Source organism: Vulpes vulpes, chromosome 1 (genome assembly GCF_048418805.1).
Source record: "Vulpes vulpes isolate BD-2025 chromosome 1, VulVul3, whole genome shotgun sequence".
NCBI classification, from domain to species: Eukaryota; Metazoa; Chordata; class Mammalia; order Carnivora; family Canidae; genus Vulpes; species Vulpes vulpes.
The window spans coordinates 186,264,503-186,288,699 of record NC_132780.1 but is presented as its reverse complement, the minus strand read 5'-3'; the positions used below and the strand labels follow the sequence as shown (position 1 = coordinate 186,288,699).

General features: G+C 38.0%; 2 protein-coding genes and 1 long non-coding RNA gene across 10 annotated transcripts in view; 2 read left to right on the top strand and 1 right to left on the bottom strand.

The window, feature by feature from the left end:
- Positions 1-17,325, top strand: part of USP45 (ubiquitin specific peptidase 45) — a 73,107-nt gene extending 55,782 nt beyond the window's left edge. Inside the window, exons 11-18 of one of the 2 annotated variants that reach the window (XM_072737892.1) lie at positions 527-618; positions 1,864-1,920; positions 2,246-2,383; positions 4,327-4,900; positions 6,548-6,645; positions 8,255-8,341; positions 12,399-12,552; positions 13,361-17,325. In XM_072737892.1, the coding sequence (XP_072593993.1) occupies positions 527-618; positions 1,864-1,920; positions 2,246-2,383; positions 4,327-4,900; positions 6,548-6,645; positions 8,255-8,341; positions 12,399-12,552; positions 13,361-13,491 (1,331 nt within the window). In that variant the 3' untranslated portion in view covers positions 13,492-17,325. The remainder of the gene's footprint in view (positions 1-526; positions 619-1,863; positions 1,921-2,245; positions 2,384-4,326; positions 4,901-6,547; positions 6,646-8,254; positions 8,342-12,398; positions 12,553-13,360) is intronic. The other variant, XM_072737901.1, reaches the window with a different exon arrangement.
- A 2,760-nt stretch (positions 17,326-20,085) lies between these two features.
- LOC140595521 (uncharacterized) lies at positions 20,086-20,949 on the bottom strand. The gene is made up of 2 exons (XR_011997224.1): positions 20,811-20,949; positions 20,086-20,655 (listed from the first exon to the last, which is right to left on the bottom strand). It is a non-coding gene; the product is annotated as an uncharacterized lncRNA (long non-coding RNA).
- Positions 20,697-24,197, top strand: part of PNISR (PNN interacting serine and arginine rich protein) — a 27,608-nt gene continuing 24,107 nt past the window's right edge. For 4 of the 7 annotated variants that reach the window (XR_003235623.2, XR_011997209.1, XM_026002916.2 and 1 more), the window contains exon 1: positions 20,697-21,584. The gene's annotated coding sequence lies outside the window, so the exon portion shown is untranslated. Of the gene's footprint in view, positions 21,589-24,197 lie in introns of all 7 variants that reach the window. The other 3 variants (XR_011997205.1, XM_072737877.1, XM_026002915.2) reach the window with 2 other exon arrangements.

Here is a 24,197-nt window from a genome sequence, read left to right as displayed (position 1 = left end):
ATTTTCTTTGATTTATAAATATTTCCCAAACAATAATTTTACCATTTTTATACCAAACTTACAAATAAATGAGTTATTAATTGCCCAAATTAATTCTTTACACTATGCTGTGTTTACTTGTCTTCTACTACTCTGCTGTTTCCATAGTTATGGTTCAGGCATCTGTAGCCCTAAAAGTATTATCTTCTTTCTCATTCCTCTGCCTACCTCCACATTAGGCACAGAGACCTTAAAGCGTTTAATGGGAACAGTTGAGGTACGGTATGAACAGTGGTAATTGGTCTACTTATTTTGCCTCAAGTTTAAGAACAGTTCATTATTTCTTGAAGACTACTATAGTTGATAATCAAATTTTCCCTACAGAATTTTTAAGGAGAAAGACATTATAACATCATATAATAAAATATATTAATGTGGTACTGGACATCTGTCTCAGATTTCTTTTGAGTCAACAGAGAAAAAGCATGTTACATTGTTAGGCTGATGGCTGACATATTTTTTGCATTAAAAAGTATTATTTTTACAGCGTATGGAAGAGAAGGTGTGAAAATGAACTTCATAGATCGGATCTTTATTGGTGAATTAACTAGCACAGTCATGTGTGAAGAATGTGCAAATGTAGGTGCTTTGGAATTCACTTCAACACGGAATAGATTACAGTCATATCATTTTTATTTTCTTTCACATATAATCATCAGCATTTGTTTTTATTTGTGACAGATAACTACATAATAGTTTTTGAATGTCGTTAGAGTATATCTTTCAGAGAAGAAACATAATTTATAACTTTTTTAAATGTTATTTTTCCTCTTAACAAACCTGTGAAGTTCTGCTGGAGGAATGTGTTAGCTACTTGTTTGGATTGAAATGCAAGAGAAACTTCTGGGAAGGGAGTAACTATGTTATATAACTATGCATTGCCCTAAAATGTGATTCTGATAGAAATAACTTAATGTGGTAACATAACTTAGGGTGATCTACCATATTTTATTTAAAGTTTACACTTACATAACTTGATGTAAGTTCTGTAAAACTAGAAGTTTTTTGAAAGCACACACACCTTTGAATTAAATGATCATTTTTATTTTGAATGACATCCGTACTTTAACAACTTAAAATATATAAACATTTTTATAGGTTTTCAATGACTTGGTAAAGAATATTTCTGAAAGTATATGGCTTAGAGTATGATAGGCATCAACTTTTGTTAGATTTTGATCATAAAATGAATAGTCTTTATGTGCATTTTCCTGTCCCAGATTATAGAGTACCTTTCTTTTCTCTCTAGTCTTATAAAACGAGGATCATATGTTACATTTTCTTCTAGCTTGTCATGTTAAAGCACAGCACTTGTCAACATCATATTAAGTTTCTAGTATATTCAACATAGAAGTTGATTTCTCTCTCACAAGCTAGAGAGAATCTTTTTAAGCAGAATTAACCTGAAAGAATCTACAAAACACAGTCAAGCTCTCTGGCTTTTTTCTTCACAGCTTTTTAAAAAAATTGTTTTTAATGTTTCTATTTGATTTATGTTCTGACACAATTTCACCAAAAATAGGTTTATATTTTTAATCATTTTTATTAAACATTTTATTTTAAGTTACTTTAAGTATTATAAGTTAGTCATATTAGCAATATTATGAAATTCAACTGGGTTGCATATGTTGAGGTTTTGAGATATCCTGTTTTGATTAACAATATGTGCTGCTGTACCAAGTTAAAATCACTATTTGTTCCAGGGATGTTTTTTAACTTGAAATTCTAAGTTGCCTGGGAAGTTTGATTTCTTTAAGATTTTACGGGACTACTTTGTATATATTAGAATTCTAACTGATTTTCTCAATATGTTTTCTTTTTAAGATCTCTTCAGTGAATGATCCTTTTATTGATATTTCACTTCCTATAATAGAAGAAAGGGTAAGGAGAAAAAAAGCTTAATAATGAGTCTTTTGTGAAGAGCATTTATTCATTCATATATTTAGACATTTGTTGAGCATTTACCGCATTATCTGAGAGTCATTTTTATATATAATACTGGCGTTCATATAGTATATTTGATACTGGGGATTGTGTATATGTGCATGAGTTATGATATGGTTCTTACTCAGGGATTTCAAACCATTATGTTTTATAGCCTGAGAATTAATGTTAAGGAAAATGAGTTAGAAATTTTAAAAAGTAGATGATATCCAGAATTTATTTCCTAAAGAAGTTTTGTGTTATATGCATGTCATCTACATAGGTTTCAAAACCTGTACTTTTGGGAAGAATGAGTAAATGTAGAAGTTTGCAAGTGACAGATGATGGTCAGTACGGTGACACTGTTACCATAGAAACTACTCATCAACCCAGAGCCACCCAGTCTTCATCTAAAGATAAGGTAAGATTTATATGCATTTGTGAGACATCTGTTTTCTTAAACTTTTTAATAAGAAAAGTTTCAAAAATATACAAAAATAGAGAAGACAGTATATAATAACCTCTCATGTACCTTTTTCTCAGATTCACAGTTATCAGATCATGACTAATCATATTTTGTCTATATCTATCCCACATTCTCCTTCTCTCCATTTCAGATTATTTTGAAATGATTCTAATATAAAAGATAAATACTATTTTTAAAGATATAACCATAGAACATATCATACCTAAAAATATTAATGACTTTTTAATAGTGCCAACATCCAGTAATTAAATTTCTATAGTTGTCTCATAAACACCTTTTTTGTTTTTGCTTTTTAAGGTGTACTTGAATTTAGGATCTAAAAAAGATCCATAGGTGGCAGTTGATTGCCATCTCTTAATAGCATGTTTCTTAGATCTCTTTCAATCTACAGATTTCCCCTTCCCTTTCTCCCCTGCCTTGTAATGTATTTGTTGAAGAATCAGGTCATTTTTTTTTTTTTTCAGTAATTTTTCACTTTCCCACATTCAACAGTAGTTTATTTTGCTATTGCATTTCCATGGTATTTACAGGTTTCTTTGTTTCCTTTATTTCCTCTCTAAGGCAGTTCTGTCTAAAAGCAATTTTAATTAGGTTCAAGTTCTATTATTTATTTGACTTTTGGAAAGAAAACATTTATTTAAAACTTTATATTTTTTTTAGGGTGGGGGTGGGACAGAAGGAAAAGAAGAGAATCTTAAGCAGGCTGGATGCCCAGTGTGAAGCCTGACAATAGGGCTCCATCTCTAACCCTGAGATCATGACCTGAGCTACAATCAAGAATCAGCACCCTGGGGATCCCTGAATGGCTCAGGGGTTTAGTGCCTGCCTTCGGCTGAGGGTGTGGTCCTGGAGACCCGGGATGAGTCCCACATTGGGCTCCCTGCATGGAGCCTGCTTCTTTCTCTGCCTCTGTCTCTCCTCTCTCTCTCTGTGTGTCTCTCATGAATAAATAAATAAAATCTTAAAAAAAAAATTCTTAGGGATGCTCAGTGGTTGAGCATCTGCCTTTGGCTCAGGGTGTGATCCCAGGATCCTGGGATCAAGTCTCATATCCGGCTCCCTGCGTGGAGCCTGCTTCTCCCTCTGCCTATGTCTCTGCCTCTCTCTCCATGTCTCTCATGAATAAATAAATAAAACCTTTAAAAAAATTATAAAAAAAAAAAAAAGAATCAGCGCCTTATGGCAAGAAAACTTTTAACTGGCTGTGTATACTGCCATCAAGGAGATGCACATAACGTTTGATGTCTAATCTTTGATGTCACCAGTCACTGATGACCATTGTCTAGACCCATTGTTTCACTAAGGACACAACTGGTTGTTGAATTATCTTATAAAAACTTAAAGAAACCAATCTAAATTTGCGCTTCGCTTTTTAAAAACTTTTTTAATGTGATTTGTAGGCAACTTGATACATTATCAGATTTAGCTTTTTCTGTTAGCATGCTCAGTTTTCTTTCTTTCTTTCTTTCTTTCTTTCTTTCTTTCTTTCTTTCTTTCTTTCTTTCTTTCTTTCTTTCTTTCTTTCTTTCTTTCTTTATTCATGAGAGACAGAGAGAGAGAGAGAGAGAGAGAGAGAGAGACACAGGCAGAGGGAGAAGCAGGCTCCATGCAGGGAGCCGGACGTGGGACTCGATCCCAGGACTCCACGGTCACACCGGGCCAAAGGCAGATAGATGCTCAACCTCTGAGCCACCCAAGCGTCCCTAAAGATTAATTTTAAATTAGAACTATTTGTTACTCTATGTCTTAATGATCGTAGTTTAGGATTTCAGAGGCACTGGAAAAAACAGTTGTGGGACGTGTAAATGAGCCTTCCTGGCATTCTTTTCCAGTAAGGCCCCAAGGTCCTTCTCTCTGAGAACACTGTCCCCTTGCAGAGTCAACTCGCCCGGGGCAGGCCCAGAGCCGCTGTCGCCGGCGGGAAGCCCGAGGGCGCCGAGAGCCCCGAGGCCAGCGGCGGAGAGGCCGGCGCCGGGGACAGCAGCGCGAGCGCGAGCGCGGACGCGGACGCGGACAGCGAGGCCTCGGACCCGAGCTCGAGCCCCGAGCGCGCCGGGCTGCTGCCGGGCCGCGGACCCCGCGGGAGCGCCAGCGCGGGAGGGCGCCCCGCCGCGCCCCGGACTAGCCAGGCGGCTGCGCGCGCGGCCGAGGCCCTCTCGGAACTTCACTTGAGCTGCGCTGTCACCGGACACAGAGCTTCCCGGAGAGAAGACCAGCGCCCGGATGCTCCGGACCTTTCGTGTTCGGAGGAGGCGCACCTGTTGGCTCCCGGCCCCCAGGATGCTTTCCAGACCCTTTCTCACAGCTACGTGACCGCCTCCAGAGAATGCTCCGTCCAGTCCTGCCTCTACCAGTTTACCTCTATGGAACTGCTGATGGGGAATAACAAGCTTCTGTGTGAGAATTGCACTGCAAAGAAACAGAGGCACCACGAGGCAGCCAGTTGTGCAGGTGAGAATATTTAGTTGTTTTTTTTTTTTTTTTTAAGATTTTTATTTATTTATCCATGAGACACACACAGAGAGAGAGAGAGGCAGAGGGAGAAGCAGGCCCCATGCAGGGAGCCTGACATGGGACTCGATCCTGGGACTCCAGGATCGCGCCCTAGGCCAAAGGTGGCGCTAAACTGCTGAGCCACCCAGGCTGCTTAGTATTTAGGTTTTTAGTATTTGTGGGGTGTCCGTTAGTCAGTGACCAGTGGGTTGTAGATCCCAAAGAGGGGAACCCAAGAACCTTGTCTCCACCCTTTAGCTGTTGGGAGGCAGGGATTATCTTTTTCATAGTTGCACCTCAGTCCTGAAGACAGTACCTGGACTTCTTAAATAGATGCTTGGTGAAGTAAATTGAACAGGAAGTCCCCACCTCGGCCTTGAAAACTGCAAATCCACAGAATCGTATGTCAGGGGGACTAGCTATCTGAAATCTTTTTTCCAGAAGAAATTTCCCTACTGCATCTCTAGCCTTGATATGGAGAGAATGCTCCAATTCTTAGTGACTGGCTGTTTCCAAAAGCGGGCTTTATGATTATTCAGTTATGGTGAGGCCAACAGACCAGGAGACAGTTGCTCCCGAAAAGATAGTTTGTTACGTACAGCTCAGAAGAGGAGGGAGCACCCCAAGCCATGCCATGCAGGGCCACATGGGGAAGCACCAGGGTTGGTCAGGAGGCAGAAGAGTGAGGAGACATGGACAAGAGCCTTTGTTGTGGTTTCAGGGGAAGGAATTGGAATCAACAAGTTTTAGGATCCATTGACTGGTGTTGAATAAATTCAGTAGGGTCTGGGGCATTGTGGGTGGTCTCAGTTGTGTGTTCCAGGCCCTATTGGGATTTGGGCAGGTGGATGGTGGTCTAGAGTATCAGAACCCAATAATGGAGGGCATTGAGTATGGACTTTGGATTGGTTGGTTTGCATATGAAAGGTACATTTATATCGTTTATTATATCCAGGAGTTTGCTAGTTCTGCCAGAAGCCTTCCCTATAATATTAGCAAGGCCCCAGGTGTCAAAGTATCAGAATAAAGATGTGTTTAATACACTATGCTTAATACACTAGTAGTTAAAGAACTATCTAGATGAGAGAAGGAAGAAATACCACCTTACATTGATCCAAATTAAATACGCTGTTGACCATATTCAAATCCCATCCCAAGTACTTTCTAACAGCCTCTTACTGAAATGCCCTGCAGTCCCATGCATGATACGTGATCTCCTTTCACTACGATGAGTAATGACCCAATTTTTTCAACTCCAAGGGTGTTTTTGGTGGTCTCTAGCTAGAGGGAATTGACATAAGTCACGATAGTCCATCTGCTTCCCAGCTCCCAAAATTTTGTTGCAAGTGTCACCTCCCCTATTCTTTGTCCTTGTGTGTGCTTTAAAAAAAAAAACAAAAAAAAAAAAACCTCTTCCATTTCAGTGGAGTTTTGGAATGGAGTATAGAGGCACCCCTGTAACCAGAGTCTAATTTCTTTTTTAACATTCAATGCTAAAATTTATTCAATACTATGGTATGATGTTTCTTTATAAATGGTAACTATGTTATGTGGTATATAATGTATAAAATGAAATTTTAAAGCAAATTATTATATTTTATTCAGAAAAGAAAGCCGAATTCGTTTATACTAATGCCAGGAAGCAATTGCTCATTTCTGCTGTTCCAGCTATCCTAATTCTCCATCTTAAAAGATTCCATCAGGTAAAAAGTCCCTTTAGTAGCACTATAGTAATGTAATCATATGTTTTGCAGAGCCCTACATCTTGTAAAATGCCGTCAAGGATTAGACAGTAATTTTTTTAATGTAAAAAATTGTCATTTGGGATTTATTTACTGCTTTTTCAGCCATAATAGTTTACTTTTCTAATTAATATCGCTTAATTCATAATACTGTTATTTGATGATTTAGGTGGTAGGGACCTAAGTTGTGTGTGTGTGTGTGTGTGTGTGTGTGTGTGTGTGTGTATGGGAGAATGAAAAATAAAATTAAGAATCCTTAGAAGCAGGGAAATAGCAAAGTGCACATAGGTTTCTGAGCTCTCATGATCCCAGTGGGTAAGGCTAAGTGGGTTGGGCATGGCTGGCTTGGACGAATACAAAAAGGGCTGCATAATGCAAATGTAGGTTCTCTATGGTGAGAAGGGAACCTATATGTTTTTCATGTGTCAGGTTTTCCCTGTATTTTTAGTGTTAATCCAATGCCTTGTCTTTTTTTTTTTTCTTCAAATTTGATGTAATGATTTTATAGTTTCTCTGAAAGAATAAAGAAGTAAAATACTAAAACATTTTGGAAAAAGTTAGAATGGGTGATTTTCTTTGACACCAGTTTAAAAATAAAATCATAGTAGTTAAAACAGTATGGTCAAGATTGTCAATAAATAAAACATGCGTATTATTTAAAGCTCTTTTGTTATGATAAAGGAAGAATCTCAAATCAGTTGGGAAGGGGTAGATTAATTGGTTTTTAGTTTAAGTAATCTCCACACCCAATGTGGGGCTCAAACTCACAACTCCAGGATCAACCCCAAGATCAAGAGTCCCTTGCTCTTCTAACTGAGCCAGCCAGGTGCCCCAAGGGGTAGATCACTCATTAAAGAATTTAAGAAAAAGAACTGAAATAAAAAATGTAAAGCTTCTCTGTATACCATGTATCAATAGTATTTCCAGATAAATATTTTAATCATATAAAACAAATCATCAAAAGACTAGAAGAAAACTTAAATGAATATTAATATTAACCTGACCTCTGGGAGGAAGGTTGCCTACATATAAAACCCATGAACTCTCAAGGGAAAAGATTAGGAGCTTTGATTATATATCTGCAACATTTCAGGTGGGCCACAGGAGGGAAGAGATTTTTCTCTACATACCTCCATCCATAGCCACAGAAAAATTAAACTAAATTCTTGATTTTTCTCTAGCCAAGAATGTGGAAACTCAGTGGAAGTGAAATGGCCGTGGAGGGCAGAAGCAGATATATCGTGTCTCATTACCTAAGAATGCCTAGTGAAGGGTGTACATGTTGTGTGAACAAGACAGGGTTGTGTCACATCTGAGAAGCTAATTTCATGATGTGCCACAGTTATTTTATATTTGGCACTTGCATCTCAATTTAGGAACTTACAGAAATAATTCACGCACAGACTAATGAATAGTCTTGAACTTATATATCAGTTTTCGATTATTCATTAGTCATTTTTTTATAGCTATTTTAAAAACTACTGAGATTCCTCTTTTGGATTTATTAATAAACACAATGATTTAGATGAATAGTTTGTTGCATTAAAAATTGTTTTTTGGTCTTTTTAAGGCTGGCTTGAGTCTTCGAAAAGTAAACAGACATGTAGATTTTCCACTTATCCTTGATTTAGCACCGTTCTGTTCTGCTACTTGTAAGGTTAGTACATTATTAAGATGTTTAATTGACTTGTAAATAATATGCTTAAAAAGTATTAGGCCTTTCCTTCCTTTTTTTCTTTTTATTTTCCTTCCCTTCCCTTCCCTTCCCTTCCTTTCCCTTCCCCTTAACCTTCCCCTTCCCTTCCCCTTCCTTTCCCCTTCCTTTCCCCTTCCTTTCCCCTTCCCTTCCCCTTTCCTTCCCTTCCCCTTTCCTTCCTTCCATTAAGCTTCTCTGAAAGGGAATTTAAAAAAAAATAATTTATTTATTTATTCATGAGAGACACAGAGAGGCAGAGGGAGAAGCAGGCTCCATGCAGGAGCCCAATGTGGGACTCAATCCTGGGACCCCAGGATTACGCCCTGAGCCAAAGGCAGGCTCTAAACCGCTGAGCCACCCAGGTGTCCCTGAAAGGGAATTTTATAGTTAGTGAAGTTAAATCTGTAACGTGGAACTTAACACAGTGAATATGACTTTTGTCCTTTGAGAGACAGAATGAGGGAAAGTTGAACAGCTGTGTAAACCATGAGGCACGGTGGTCAGGAAGATAATGCTGCTTGTCAGTGCTACTGGTAGCAGAGAGTTGCTGAGGGAAGCAAGCAGATTTTGTGCCCTCTCTGTTCCTTGTGAATGACGTGGCTTAATGGACAACAGTTTTAGCATTTGTGGAGTTCATTCTCTTTTGTGAGTCAATATACTCATGCATTGTTTTTCATTACATTTCATGTATACTGCTGAAAATAGCGTACTTGTGAGCTGAGTATGATACTTTTTTAAAAAAAGATTTTATTTATTTATTCATAGAGACACAAAGAGAAAGAGAGAGGCAGAGACACAGGCAGAGGGAGAAGCAGGCTCCATGCAGGGAGCCCAACATTGGACTCCATCCCCGGTCTCCAGGATCACGCCCTTGACTGAAGGTGGCGCTAAACCGCTGAGCCATCGGGGCTGCTCTGAGTATGATACTTTAAAATTGGTAATACTTTATGGAATGCCTGGGTGGCTCAGTGGTTGAACGTTTGCCTTCCGCTCAGGGTGTGATCCTGGAGACCTGGGATCGAGTCCCACATCAGGCTCCCTGCATGGAGCCTGCTTCTCCCTCTGCCTCTGTCTGTGCCTCTCTCTCTCTCTCATTCTGTGTCTCTCTTGAATGAATAAATAGTCTTTTTAAAAAAATAAAATTTATAATACTTTGATAATTAGGTATAGAAAGCAGGCTGGTTTATAATTGCTGTATTTACATGGAAGAACTGTGTAGGTGAGAGCAATGACTTTGCCTTCCTTGAGGGAACCAAATGTTATGAATGGGGTCACATATTGTTCTGTTCATGATTATTGGTTAGCAGTCTAGGTTGTGGTATGTAATGGAATGCTTACTGACCTTAATATTTTCAATACATTGATTCGTCAAAACAGACATATCTTAAAAGCAATTATTTGGTGAATCCAATTTATTTGCTGTAGAGTACCAGCACCATCTATCAATTAACACTCAGTATTCATAGAACGTGATAATGTGGTAAACAAAATGAAATTTAACAAGCTGAAATTAAATTGAAATTTAACAAGTTTTTAAATTTATAAAAACACATTTTTAAAAGGTACTATTTATGGAGAATTACCAACATACACAAAAGTAGACAGAACAGTGCAGCGAACCTATATAGCATCCATCACCTAGCTCTAAAACCTTAGACACATGGCCAGTCCTACTGTATCCATACACCTACTACTTTCCCATATTATTTTCCTTACTATTTTCCCATATCAGGCATTGTTTCATTCATAAATATTTTACTATGTATCTATAAAAGATAAAAATCACTCCCTCCTCCTTTGTAAGAACATAACGACAATACCACTTTCACACTAAAAAAAAAAAGTTAACACTAATTCCTTCATATCATCTGATGTATCTATTTCTAGTTGTCTTATGAAATTTTAAAAATGAATTAGTATCCAAGTAAGGGTTACACATGATTGGATAATGTATTTTAGTCTTTTTTAATGTATAGTTCCCCTCTCCCATCGCTCTCCCCTTCTCTCTCTTGCAAGTTATTTTTTTAAGAAATGGAGTCCTCTTTCTGGTAGTTTCCATGGTTTAGATTTTGATGATTCCTCCCCTGTCCTCTTTATTTCCTACAACTAGATAGTTGGCTCTTAAGACGTTTGAACAGATTCAGGTTTGATGCTCTTTTTTCCCTTTTGCTAAGGCTATTTATAGGGCGTGTTCTGTTTTTTTTTATCAGGTAGTACTTATGCCACTTATCTTTCTATGATACCAGCAACCAGTGCTGTTCAAATGCTAGATCCATGAGTTCATTAAGAATTACAGAATGGTGATATTTTAATTGTTACTCCTTCATTTATTAGCTGGAGCATTTCTATAAAGAGAAATTCCTTTAATCTATTCAGTTATCTTATAGTTTTTATAGAAAAGGCTAGATAAATATTCAATTCTTTCCCTGCCCCCCCCCTTTTTTTTTTAAATTTTTATTTATTTATGATCGTCACACGGGGAGAGAGAGAGGAGGGGGGGAGAGAGAGAGAGAGAGAGAGAGGCAGAGACACAGGCAGAGGGAGAAGCAGGCTCCATGCACCAGGAGCCCGACGTGGGATTCGATCCCGGGTCTCCAGGATCGCGCCCTGGGCCAAAGGCAGGCGCTAAACCGCTGCGCCACCCAGGGATCCTCCTGCCCCCCTTTAAACCAGTTTCAGAATAATGAATTAATTCATTAGCATCCTTAAACTATGATCAATTAATTTAGCATTACTAATTCATGGATTGGAATACATTAAATATGTTTCAACTTACTGTACTTTTTATTTATGGTCTAATATATTAGTGTAATGTGGATCCATGTTTGGCTACTGAAAGCCACTTCCAGCTGGCTTCTGGGTTCTTTTGATGTGACCATAGTGGTTTCTCTCTGAACAATTATGCTACCAACTAGAATAAATTAGTCATCTGTTTTAATTTTTAAATTTTCATTTTAGGGATTGCTTTTTAAATTTAAACTTAAATTTTTCAAATTTTACAAAATACATAAAATATTTACATAGTTCCAAAATCAAATGTATAAAACAAGGTAAATTCAAATAAGGATAGCTTGTCTCCATGTCCATTCCACCTGTTTCTTCCTTCTCTTTATATATAACTATCTAAAAATTGTTTTATTCCTCTGTAATTTTTAAAAATATAAGCACATATATTTGTGTGTGTGTGTGTGTGTATATATATATATATGTGTGTGTGTGTGTGTGTGTACGTGCATCTTCACTCTTAAATAATCACAGCTTACAATATATATCCTTTTTTCTACCTTACCCTTAACATTATAGCATGGAGATTATTTCATAACAGTATTTTGAGATAGTCTGGCACTCTCTTTTTCAAGTACATAACTCAGTGCATCATAATTTATTCAACCAGTCCCCAATTTAATGACCAATTTATCTGGGTTTATTCCAGTTTATTTTTAATTAAAGTGTAGTTGACATACAATATATTCTTCTCAGGTATACAATATATGATCTAACATTTATATACTTTACAAAGTGATCACAATAAAGCTAGCTACCATCTGTCACCATGCAAAGTTGTTACAGTATTATTAACTGTATTCCCTGTACTATACATTACGTTCCCATGTTGCCAGTTTTTAGTATTACAAATATTCCTGCATTTAGTAGCCAAAATAATAAATAGTATGTCTTTTTACAGTTTGCTCATATGCCTGTAAGATAGAATCCTACAAATAGGATTGATAAATCCAAGAGTAATACCTGTGTAATTTAGCTAGATAACATGAAATACCTCTGCATAGGGGCTGTACGTTCCCACATGCAATGTGTGTGAGTACTTGTTTCCCTATAGCCCAGCCAACAGAAAATGCTGTCAGGCTTTTGCATTTTGCCCATCTAATACATGTGCAAACACATCTCAGGGAAGTTTTAACTGCATTTTTCTTAGTTTAAGCAGGACATAGATTTGACTTAATTTTCCTTTTTATTTCACTATATATTACTAATCTCATTTTTTTTCTTTGTCTAAAAGAATGTAAGTGTGGGAGATAAAGTTCTCTATGGTCTCTACGGCATAGTGGAACATAGTGGCTCAATGAGAGGAGGTCACTACACGGCTTATGTGAAAGTGAGAACACCCTCCAGGAAATTATTGGAACATATCACTGACGAGAAAAATGTACCTGGTATGGCATCCTAAGTTTATGTTCTTCTTAAAAAAACAAATGAATGTATCCCTCCTTTTCTGGAAGAGGTAAGCTGTTTCATGGATACTGCAAGTGGATTCACTTTGTTAAAGTTAAGTGAAAAACTTTTAGGAGTACTTAAATAATTGTAGAGAACCTTAAATATCATAAGACTGTGTACCCTTCTAGATGATGTGAAGTGACACTGTTTTTCAGGGTGTTAAGTCATTGAGTATTGCAGTGGAGTAGTAGCATTTTATTTAACAACAAAAGATTTTGAAGACCTAGCAGATCCTCAGAATAGAGTTGGGGTCGAAAATTTACAATCTTTGCCTATGGATCAGCAAGCTGACTTTTCCTTTTTCTAGTTCAGTGAAAATGATTATTTTCCTTGAGCAAATAAGTATTTTCAAGTATATCTAATGTTTCACTAGGTTTTTAGAGTGAAATGATACTGGGATGCCTGAATGGCTTAGTGGTTGAGCATCTGCCTTCGGCTCAGGATGTGATCCCGGGGTCCGGGGATCGAGTCCCACATCGGGCTCCCTATGGGGAGATTGCTTCTCCCTCTGCCTATGTTTCTGCCTCTGTGTGTGTCATGAATAAATAAAATCTTTAAAAAAATAAAATGAAATGATATTAATATTAATGCTTTGAAAGAGTTAGTTGATTTTGGAAGATTTTTAACACAAGAAGAAACACAATAAGATCTAGCATTAGATAAATATAGCTTGTGATGAATATATTGTTTATAATGTGGAAAAAGAATATATTTATTGTAAAATTATCCTTCTTTTTGTCTTGTTAGGTTTGAAAGAACCTGATGGTGAATCAGCAGGCCAGTGGGTCCATGTTAGTGACACTTACGTGCAGGTGGTTCCAGAATCAAGAGCACTTAGTGCACAAGCATACCTTCTTTTTTATGAAAGGATATTATAATTATCTGTTAATAATTAGTGGCAGTGATTATTTAGGTCACTTTTGTTTAAATGCTGCAATGATAACCATAATGCATAATGTGCCTTTATAGTCTTTTCTGTAGAAATAGCATGTAGATGCCCCTGAAGATTTTTACCATTTTGGTGTTCTTTTAAAGCAAATTAAATTTACTCAATGCTTTCAAATGTATATTCTTAAAATATATGTGAACACATGTTTTTAAGGAATATTTGTCCTGGACAAACACCCCAGATTTTGAGCAGTAAAGGAAACCTCCTTATAATGTGGCTTATTACTCCAAACATTCAGAAATGATGCTGGCTAATCAAATTGTTCCTTAAAACAGTGTTTACTAAATGTGAGTCACATACCACCATTCTCATGTCCTATATATGTGTGTATATTATCTCCTATGCCATTGTTTACTCATTATTTTTAATCTTATTTTTTAGCCTTACATTTTTAAACATAGCCTTGTTTTGAGTACCTACATTTTATGTGCTAGTCCCATTATTTTTAATAAACATTAACATAAATATGTAACTATTGAAGAAAAATTGTTCACCCATGCACCACTCCACTTAAAATCATCTCAGGGCTGTCCAGTGGTGTATGTATACCGCTGTGTGGGAAACACTGGTATAACATATACAGTAGGCACAGTGACCTCATCATATTTTGTGTGATTCAGCCATATAAAATGATACCACTGTAGCTTCAATCATAGGGGTCTACAAGTAATTTATTGATTAGCTTATTGCTTTCAGGTTTTGAGAACTAGAAAAGATATTGAAACATATCAATATATTGTTTGCAGGCTATTCATGATGAAGTTGAAGATAATTTGCATGTAATTAGCCAAGGTCATAATATAATTATTGATAATTGTAACATGCAGAATTGGTAAATAGACCATTGGATACCTTTGAAATATAAATTACCAAATTATATTTGTAAAGGACAGAGAATTATGTTCTTATTATACTTGACAGGGAAATATGCATTTTCTAGTTCTGTAGGTCAGTAAATATTAATCATGGTTTTGAGGTTTGAGATAACTTTTCCTTGTCATTTACAAGCATCAATAAGTTAAAGTGGGTCTAGCTTATATTTTAATGGGGTGTAAAAGTTGGCATTTCAGATTTTAAGTAATTAAATAATAGCAAAAATATGATAGTTTACCCCCCCAAATACAAATTATTAAACTGTCAAAACTTGACATGAAAATATTACTATTACTTAGGCTTAAAATTTTTTAAAACATATGGCTACTTGTGTCTGACATTACTGAATCAAAACACATAACTGCATGGTTCAAACATCCTAATCATTAGTGCCAACACATCATATACAGGCAGCTACTTACTGGATAAGTGCCTAGTTCCAGTTCATTCTCCTCTTAGGAAGGAAGGATAAGAATAGTGGCTGTAAAAAATTTTAACCAAATCTCTGACCCTTCTTAACATTTAAGGTTGTATAACATTGTCAGGTTTGCTAGTGCTGTCTTTTGATATGTGAATGAGTGTTGAAGACTAGTGTGATTAGTGTTCAAGATGGCAATAATATACAAAACTCAGAGCTTAAAAATATCAGTGCACAAATTCTATTTTTAAGGTATTGAAATTTCAATAAGAGTGTTTTCTTGATTTTTAACTTGAAGTAATGGAGAAATATATCTTTATAAAATAAAATCTGCAAACTCAGGTTGTGTCCTGGAAAAAGTAGCTTAAGCTGTTTAAATTAAAGTGTTTTATGTTGGTTTTTTTTTTTTTTTTTTTTTTTTTTTTTTTTTTTGGAGGTAAAGAAGTGTTTTATGTCTAGTTGTAATCCATTAACATTGAAGTTTTCAGTACCAGAGCAGTCAACTTTTTGGAAAAATAGTAGTTAAATCTCTGTATTCAAGTTAGCCATATTGGTAATGGCAATTACCATCCTTTCCCCCAAATGTAAATATTAAGTCACCTCATTTTTCTCCTAAAAAAAGATACCATTTTGAGGCATATATTTTTCATTGGGTGGTCACCTGTTTTCATTGATAGATGGATAGACAAAAGAAAAAGTGAGAGGGGAGAGAAGGAAAGACAGGGAAAAGAAGAAAACAGGATAGGAAAGAAACAAGAACATTCTTGTCTGTTGCCTCTTGGCTTTATCCTTCCTTACACAGCTAAAGTCAGAGATGGTGAGATAGGCAAGGGCAGGAATCAGGTCAAGTCTCTTTTCATTAATAGGATGCCAGGAAATGGACCAGTACTGTATTATCAAAGAGGAGACCTTTTGACCTTTATTCTGAGTACCAGTTAACAGTGATTGTTCATTGAGTGATACATTGTAGCTTCAGAACATTACCTCCATACTCAAGTACTGCAGTAGTTTTTATGCTTAACCTCACATTTATTCATGAAATATGTATTTTTTGAATACCTACTATGGATCAGGGGCTGTGCTGACACTATTTTAACATGTTTTAATATGGAGAGGCCTATATATATGTTTTAGACAGTATTCCAGAAGTAAAATGCAAAGAAGAAATTTTATTTTCATTTCATGGTAAAAAAAAAAAAAGGCAGAATCTGAAGTCTATTTTTTTTTAAATTGTTTATTTATTTATGATAGTCACACAGAGAGAGAGAGAGGCAGAGACATAGGCAGAGGGAGAAGCAGGCTCCAGGCACCGGGAGCCCGACGTGGGATTCAATCCCGGGTCTCCAGGATCGCGCCCTGGGCCAAAGGCAGGCGCTAAACCGCTGCGCCACCCAGGGATCCCCTGAAGTCTATTTTTTTTTAATGGCCTAGAGTTTATGAATATTTTTCAGGGTCTGCTGGTAATGGAATAAATTTGATTTTGATATTTAAGAATTTCCTAAAGATTTGTAATAGGGAAGGTATGTCAAGTGACACATGGGCCTACATTTAAATTTTTGCTTTTATTCTGAACATTTTGAAAGTACATTTGCAGGGGTACAAAATTGTGGAGCTTCTATAATGATAGTTTCTAGATAACCTCAGGAAACCATACAAATAAGTGAGAAATGTTTACAGGTTCTTGAAACAACTACAGTAGTGCTTGGCCAATCAGAAGTTTCACTAACTGTATATAGAAACTATTTTACAGGGTATGTCTAGTCCCAGTTTCCTCTAGTTTTTCCTATTTAAGATGATGAAATTTTGATTGTGTCAATTATGTGAATATTTTTTGGCATAGCCAAATATGTCTGTATTTAAGATTCTGTTATTTAATGTTCTTAAAACAGATGTGAAAACCACCTTTTTGGGTGGCAAGGAGACTGGTAGTTGGTGTCAGTTCCATGAGTTGATTCCTGTTTTCTTATTTTAAATGCTCCAACAGCTATTTTACTATATATAATAAATAGCTCCTAGTTCGCATGTACGGTGCGTTTAGTCAGTGATTTTACACAATAGCTGAATAAAATTTCCTGAAGATTAAGCTGTGAAATGTATCACTTTCATCCAATTTTTATAGTACAAAATAACATTCTACTTTTCCTAAAATCATATTCATAATTTGTCTGCATGCTACCTGATCAAATAAACTTAAACCAAATATGTTATATGCAATAAAATTATCTAATGCATTAAGAAAGATGATTTTTAGATATTTAAAATGTTTTGGTTCATGTAGAAGTCATCAATTCAAATCTGTTTAAAAGATAAATGACTATATTTTAAATTTTGAGTAATGCTGGTTATATAGCATTCCTACTATTTTATCTTTACTTTTTTGCAGTGTTTTTAGAAAATCACTATGTAACTTATTGAGCATTATTTTGATGTTACTGTATAAAAATGGATAATAAACATTAAATTATTTCACAATTGGTCCTGGAGTTTTTGCAATGCACATTATTGATATTTATCAACACTATTTCCTTATCTAGCTGTACATTCAAAATATCCTTTGCATTTTAGAAATTATTTCAGAACAAAATATCTTATTATAGTCATTTTCACTCAAATTTCAGTATCTACCATGGGTGAGTCTTCATCCTTTCAGATGTTTCTCAAAATGTTTGGATTATCTAGACAGGATAATTTATTAGAAAATGTTTCATCTACCTGTTTGGATTTAAACTCTTTGGGTCATGAAGCTCTTTGAGATTAGAATGAAAGTTATAGACCATCTTTCATTTGCACAATAATTTAATAAGTATTTATCAAAGCTATGGGTTGGGGAAAGGAGGAGGGTTTTAATTTGGAGGCCCTCTCTTCACTTTTGTTAATGACAATGTAGAGGTTGGGTAGGGACATTTTGTCAGTTATATAGTCTCAGAAAAACATATAACCCAGATTTTTGTATGTAATTTCAGAGGTTTCATGGACCCTACTCCCCAAAGCCATTTTCATACATTTATAAAGTTGCACTCAAGCAGAAATAGCCAAAATGTTTGCATTCCAATATATATTAAGACAGCCTAGTTTTTGCTACAGTAACAAGTTAACTCCACATGTCCCATTATTTCTTCCTCATCCAAAGTACCCCCTGTGAATCTGTGCAGTCTGTACAACCAACTGTTTTCCAGTTGATGATTTTGTAATCCAGGGTTTTATATTGTGCTTCTATCATTTTAACACCAGGTCTCCCTACTCTAGCAGGGGAAAAGAGCATTAAACAGTCATCAGCAATTAAATTCATCTTGGATGTCGCACAACCCATTGGCCAGAAAGTCACATGGCCCTGTCTAGTTGCAAAGAGGGATGGGTAGGGTAGGATGAGTAAAAAAGGGTTAGTCTCCCAGGGAGGCCTGGGTGGCTCAGCAGTTGAGCATCTGCCTTCTGCTCAGGGCATGATCCTGGGGTCCCAGGATCGAGTCCCGCATTGGGCTCCCTGCATGGAGCCTGATTCTCCCTCTGCCTATGTGTCTGCCTCTCAATCTCTGTGTCTCTCATTATTAAATAAATAGTCTTAAAAAAAAAAAAGTCTCCCATGGCTGTCTTGTTTCACTTAGCATAATCTTTTCAGAGTTCATCCACAGGGTAGTATGTATCAGAATTTGTCTTGAAGGCTAAATAACATTCCATTGTATGTATGTATATACCACAGCTTTAAATACTTTTATTCTTAAATGTTAAGATGAATGTTATGTGGAATTTAGCACTAAAGATTCATGTCTTGAATGATAGGGATACTTCCAAATTCTGCATCTTTTGCACATCTTAATTTTTTGTCCATTTAATTTTGAGGCTAACTTGATTTCAAAATCACGCAAATTACTAACTTGAACATACCCTCCCTTTGAATTTTCTAGTTCAAACAATGCAAACAGGGGAAGTTCATGAAAATTTAATTTACGAAGTTGGCTAACCTATTAGTTATAAACAGCATATTGCCAAGACTGGCAAGGTGGTGGCTGCTTCAGCACTTTCTGATCAAGGTGTGAAATGACCAGACTGCAGCAGAAAACGTACACAATTGCTATTCAAACAGACATTTTAATACAGAAACATTCTGAAAGTTTGGTGTTGCAATATGTATATGTGTGTGATGTTTCCTTCAGATCCTAATATTACCCAGCAATCCTAGATGACAGTGGTGAGGCAAGGGAAAGTGGGACTATAAAATTCATTTCCCAATTTGTTAATGAGTGATTGCTTAAGTGTCTTGAGTTGGCACCAGGAACAAACCATGAGGTATTTAATAATTATCTCCATTTGACAATGGGTCTCCAAAATGATTGGGATTGTTCAATATTCAGCCCTTTGACAAACGGAAAAATTCTTATATGGGGGCACCTGGGTCTGTTAATCATCTGCCATTTGCTCACACCATGATTCCTGCCCAGGAGTCTGCTTCTCCCTCTCCCTCTGCCAGTCCCCCCTGCTTGTGCTCCCTCTTCCTAATATAAAATTAAAAAAAAAATCTTCTATGATAAGCAGTATGCTAACTGGTTGGAGAGCAGAGATGGGGGCAGGGGTAACAGTACCAGAAAATTTCTTTAACTAGGGAACAGGCAATTACAACATGATTATAGGATGTAGGAAGGTGTGATAGTTTCAGTAGGGGAATCAGGTTTCACAGAGCACTTTTTCTGATTAGAATGTTTCTCAGAGGGGCCCTGGGGGCCTTCAGTGTCTGACTTTAGCTCAGATGATCTTGGGGTCCTGCTGGGGTGATGCCCCTAGTAGAGCTCTGTGCTCACTGGGGAGTCTGCTTGAGATTCTCTCTTGCCCTCGGCCCCTCCCCGACTCGTGTGTGCGCGCACACACACACACACACACACACTCTCTCTCTCTCAAATAATCTTTTAAAAAAAGAATTTCTGGGCAGCCCGGGTGGCTCAGCGGTTCAGCACTGCCTTCAGCCCAGGGCGTGACCCTGGAGACCCCGGATCGGGTCCCACATCGGCTCCCTGCATGGAGCCTGCTTCTCCTTCTGCCTGTGTCTCTGCCTCTCTCTCTCTGTGTCTCATGAAAAAAATCTTTTTTTTTTTTAAATAATAAAAACAAAAAAATAATTTCTCAGAGAAACAGATTTGAAAATCAGGCCCTGTGCAAAAAAAAATCTGGAAAACAAAGTCACAGAGCAAAATCAGAGAGAACCACTTGATAAAATGTGGTATATGTCCTTCCCCCCCCCCCCCCCCCCCCGATTTTGGTTTTAAAAATCTATTAGACTACTTGGGTAGTCTTATTTGTGCTAAGTGAAAATTAGGGGAAAGGGCTAAAAGAATGAGTCTCTTTTTGCTTCCTGTAGTAATATTCATGCCCTCCCATCATGGTGTTGCCAGGTGTGTGATCTCTTAAGTGTCTCTCCCAAGACAAATTTTTATTGCAAAGGCCACTTGGGTTTGAGGACCGGCACATCTTTTCAGCTAGGACTTTCTTCTCATGCTCATCCAGGACTATCTCGGTTTCAAGGGTTTTATTAAGGAAGACGGAATTTCACGCAAGTGGCATCTATATCCTCACATCCATATCTATGTAGATGCACTTCATTTTATTCTGTTGTAATTTGCCTTTTTTTTCCCCCCTCCACACTTCCCCAGTGAGATAACTCTGTTTACTCTTGAGTTCCGCAAAAGTTTCACGTTCCTCTCCAGGAAGGCACTTTCCAAGATTTCGTTGAGAAATATACACTGTATCTCCGGGATGATCTTGTTCTCTTGTATGACTTGTGGCTCCTGGCCCGGAAACAGATCCTTTCGAGACCTTAAAAGTCGTTCATATTAAAAAAATTAAAAACGCGGTGCAACCACAGCAATCAGGGAGGCCATCTTGCAGGCGAGAGAAAGGAGGCAAAAGGACAGAAACGGACCCCCCCCCCCCCAAGGGTCACGGGTAAAGAACGACATGTCGGGACTAACCGGGTGACGTAGAGCCGAGTAAATGTCGCCAGGAGGGGGCGCGATGTCCCGAGGTTAACAAAGAGCGATCCCCGCGGGTTCAGGGAAGGTCTACGGCAGTCGCTCCCGTCCGGTCTCCCCGAGGCGGAGCCCGTCAGCAACGCTCCCTGAGACCCCAGCGCTCCACAAGTCCCGACCAGAAACGCGCCGCGGTGGGCTTTACGTAGCAACTCGCCCGAGTCGGTTAGGTTTGACCCTGACGCCCCTCCGTAGTCTGAAAGCAGCGCCGCGACTTCAGCCCCCTTTTCCGAAGCGAAAATGCTCCTGGCGGGGAACTTAACTTCCCCTATGAAGGAGGCTCACGTTGCTGAAGTAAAAATAAATAAATAAATAAATAAAAAATAAATAAATTTGAGGGCGTTCTGTACTGACCGCTTAAGCTCCTGGCCTTCTGACCATTGTAAAGATGAAAATGGGTTTCAGCAGGATTCAATTAAGAGGTGTCCTACAGGAATGTTCAGACACTTGCATGATGGGGGGACTACTTAGTCCCGGCGGTTCTGCCCAAAACAAAGATGGCATCGAGACAAGTTAATGGGGGAATAGTCACGTGCTCAAAGACCAGGATGGGGGGCAACATGGCTTCAGATGACAAGCGGATGTTATTATTATTCACTTCCGGGTGCAACCAATCGGGCGCCATCTTGTCTTGTTCGTGAAGAAGTAGAAGCATCGAAAGGTTTGGAGAGGTATTACCGGAACGGTGGCGACAACGGTGTTCCGGAACCAGAGTGGGTAAGTGGTGGAGAACAATTACGCGTGGGGACTTGGCAGGCCATTACAGCCTTCTTAGTTTCTGGGGCGAAGGTAGCATAACTTAAACACGTAGGCTGCGTACGCTTCTTGGCGCGACCGCTGGAACCTCATCTCCTTAAAGCGGCGGTGTCCGCCCGACTTGGTGAGTCAGAGCCGTGCTCTTAGTGGAAAGGAAACGTGGTTATTAGAGAGATTGCTCATGGCCCCTTTCTCTAACTATGGGAGTTTTCTCTCGGATGAGAAGGGACTAATTGTTGGGCTCCTGACCGGCCGTTAAGCACTGCGCGTGCGCAGTGGGAACCCCCCCCTTATGGGCAGGGGGTGCTGGGGGGCGGAGGAGGCGGGGGCCCGGACCTGGACCTTTTGCGCTGTTGAGTTCCGACTACGCAGGCGCAGCCAAGGGCAAACGCTCCGGTTAACTACAATTAGGCTCCCTAGTTGGAATTTTTGCTGTTTTTTTATCCAGCGATGGGCATTATGTGTTAGGCTTCACAAGGGAAAGAGGAGTATCCAGTACTTCAGTTGTGTTATCTTGTGGTGAATATTATTATCTGAACTTGATGGGCACGCGACGGATTTTGATTGTTGGTGGTTAACTCATAGAAGAGCAGAATTAACTTGGAATTTGTGACAAGTGCAGCTAAGCAAAAGTAAAAAACAAAACAAAACTTGAACGCTAAAGATTCACCCGTGGGACTGTCGTGGGGCTATAGGGATAGTAATGGTAAACTGGTTATTGGAAGATGTTCACGAGATTGTATTTTTAAAAAATTTATTAACACACTGTATTTTTTAAGAGGCTTTTGAAAAAAAAAAATAAAAAAGTTTTTGATCTACAGAAAAATTGAGCAGATGGTACAGAGTTCCCATATAAACATCCCTGCCTTACAGTTTCTTTATTATTAACATAGGTCAGTGTGATACATTTGTTACAACTAATGAACTAATATTGACACATTATTAACAACTGAAGTCTTTATTCATATTTCCTGAGTTTTAACTTAATGTGTTTTTTTCTGTCCCAGGCTTCCATTTAGAATGCTATATGATGTTTAGTTGTCATGTGTCCTTAGCTTTCTTTTGGTTGAGACAGTTTTCAGGCTTTCTTAATTTTTCATGAGTGTTTCAGGCTGAATTGTGTCCCTCCAAAATGAATGTGTTCATCCCGCCAAGTGCCCCCCTCAGTGCCCATCACCCAGTTACCCCAACCCCCCATCCACCTCCCTTGGCGGGATGAGCACTGGGTGTTATGCTGTATGTTGGCAAATTGAACTCCAAAAAAATAAACGAAACAAAAAATGTGTTGAAGTCAGTACCTCAAAAGTAGCCGTATGTTGAGATAGGGTCTTTAAAGAACTAAAATGAAGTCATTAGAGTAGGTTTTAATCTCTCATGACTCGTGTCTTTATAAGTAGAGATCATATAAAACAGCGGACTATACGCCAAAGAGATGGGGCCTTCAAATGAAACCAACCCTTCTGATATTTTGATCTTGGACCTCTAGCCTCCAGAAGTATGGGAAAATAAATTCCTGTTCTTTAAGCTACATAGTGTGTGGTACTTTGTTATGACAGCCCTAGCAAAATAATAGTGACCTTGACAGTTTTTAGGATCACTAGTCAGATATGTTGTGGGTTGCCCTCCTACTGGAATTTGATGTTTTTCTCATGGTAAGACTGGCATTAGGAGTTTTGGAGAGGAAGATCGCAGAGGAGCAGTGCTTTTTTCAGGACATCTTATCAAGGGTATGTAATATGAATGTGATTTATCACATTGATACTGACCTTGATCACCTGCTTAAAGTAGTGTTTGTCAAGTTTCTACACTGTAGTTACTCTTTCCTATTCACCTCCTCTTTTCCATACTGTACTCATTGGAAGGAAGTCCTTTTGCACAGTTTGCATTTGAGGATTAGAGGGTTATGTTTTTCCTTTAGGGTGGAGTATCTACACAATTTATTTGGAATTCTTATGCATGGAAAATTTGTCCCTGCCAATTTACTTAATAATTTATTTATATCAGTATTTAGATATTTATGTCCTAATTTGTGTTGTAATGCAGTGTTACCTTATTTTGCTCAAATTTTAACAGCTTTGGACATTGGGAGCTCTTTCAGTTGTCTACTGTGACATGCCCCCATCCTTTAAATTTAAAAATTTATTTATTTATTTTTTTTTTTTTAAAGATTTTATTTATTTATTCATGATAGTCAGAGAGAGAGGCAGAGACACAGGCAGAGGGAGAAGCAGGCTCCATGCACCGGGAGCCTGACGTGGGATTCGATCCCGGGTCGTCCAGGATCGCGCCCTGGGCCAAAGGCAGGCGCCAAACCGCTGCGCCACCCAGGGATCCCTAAAAATTTTTTTATTGAAAGAAATTTTTTTAGTGGTTTTCTTCTTGGCACTACAAGATGCTCCAGGATCATACTGTATGTTTTTTCCTCACTCTGAAGAATCAGTTATTTCTCTAAGGGTTCTGATTCTCTTTATTGGGGAGTGGTATTAGAACCAAGATATGTATGCTTTCTGCTCCTGGGATGTCATTTCCTTTAGACTTATTCTCTCTCTTTACATTTATTTTTCAATTATCACT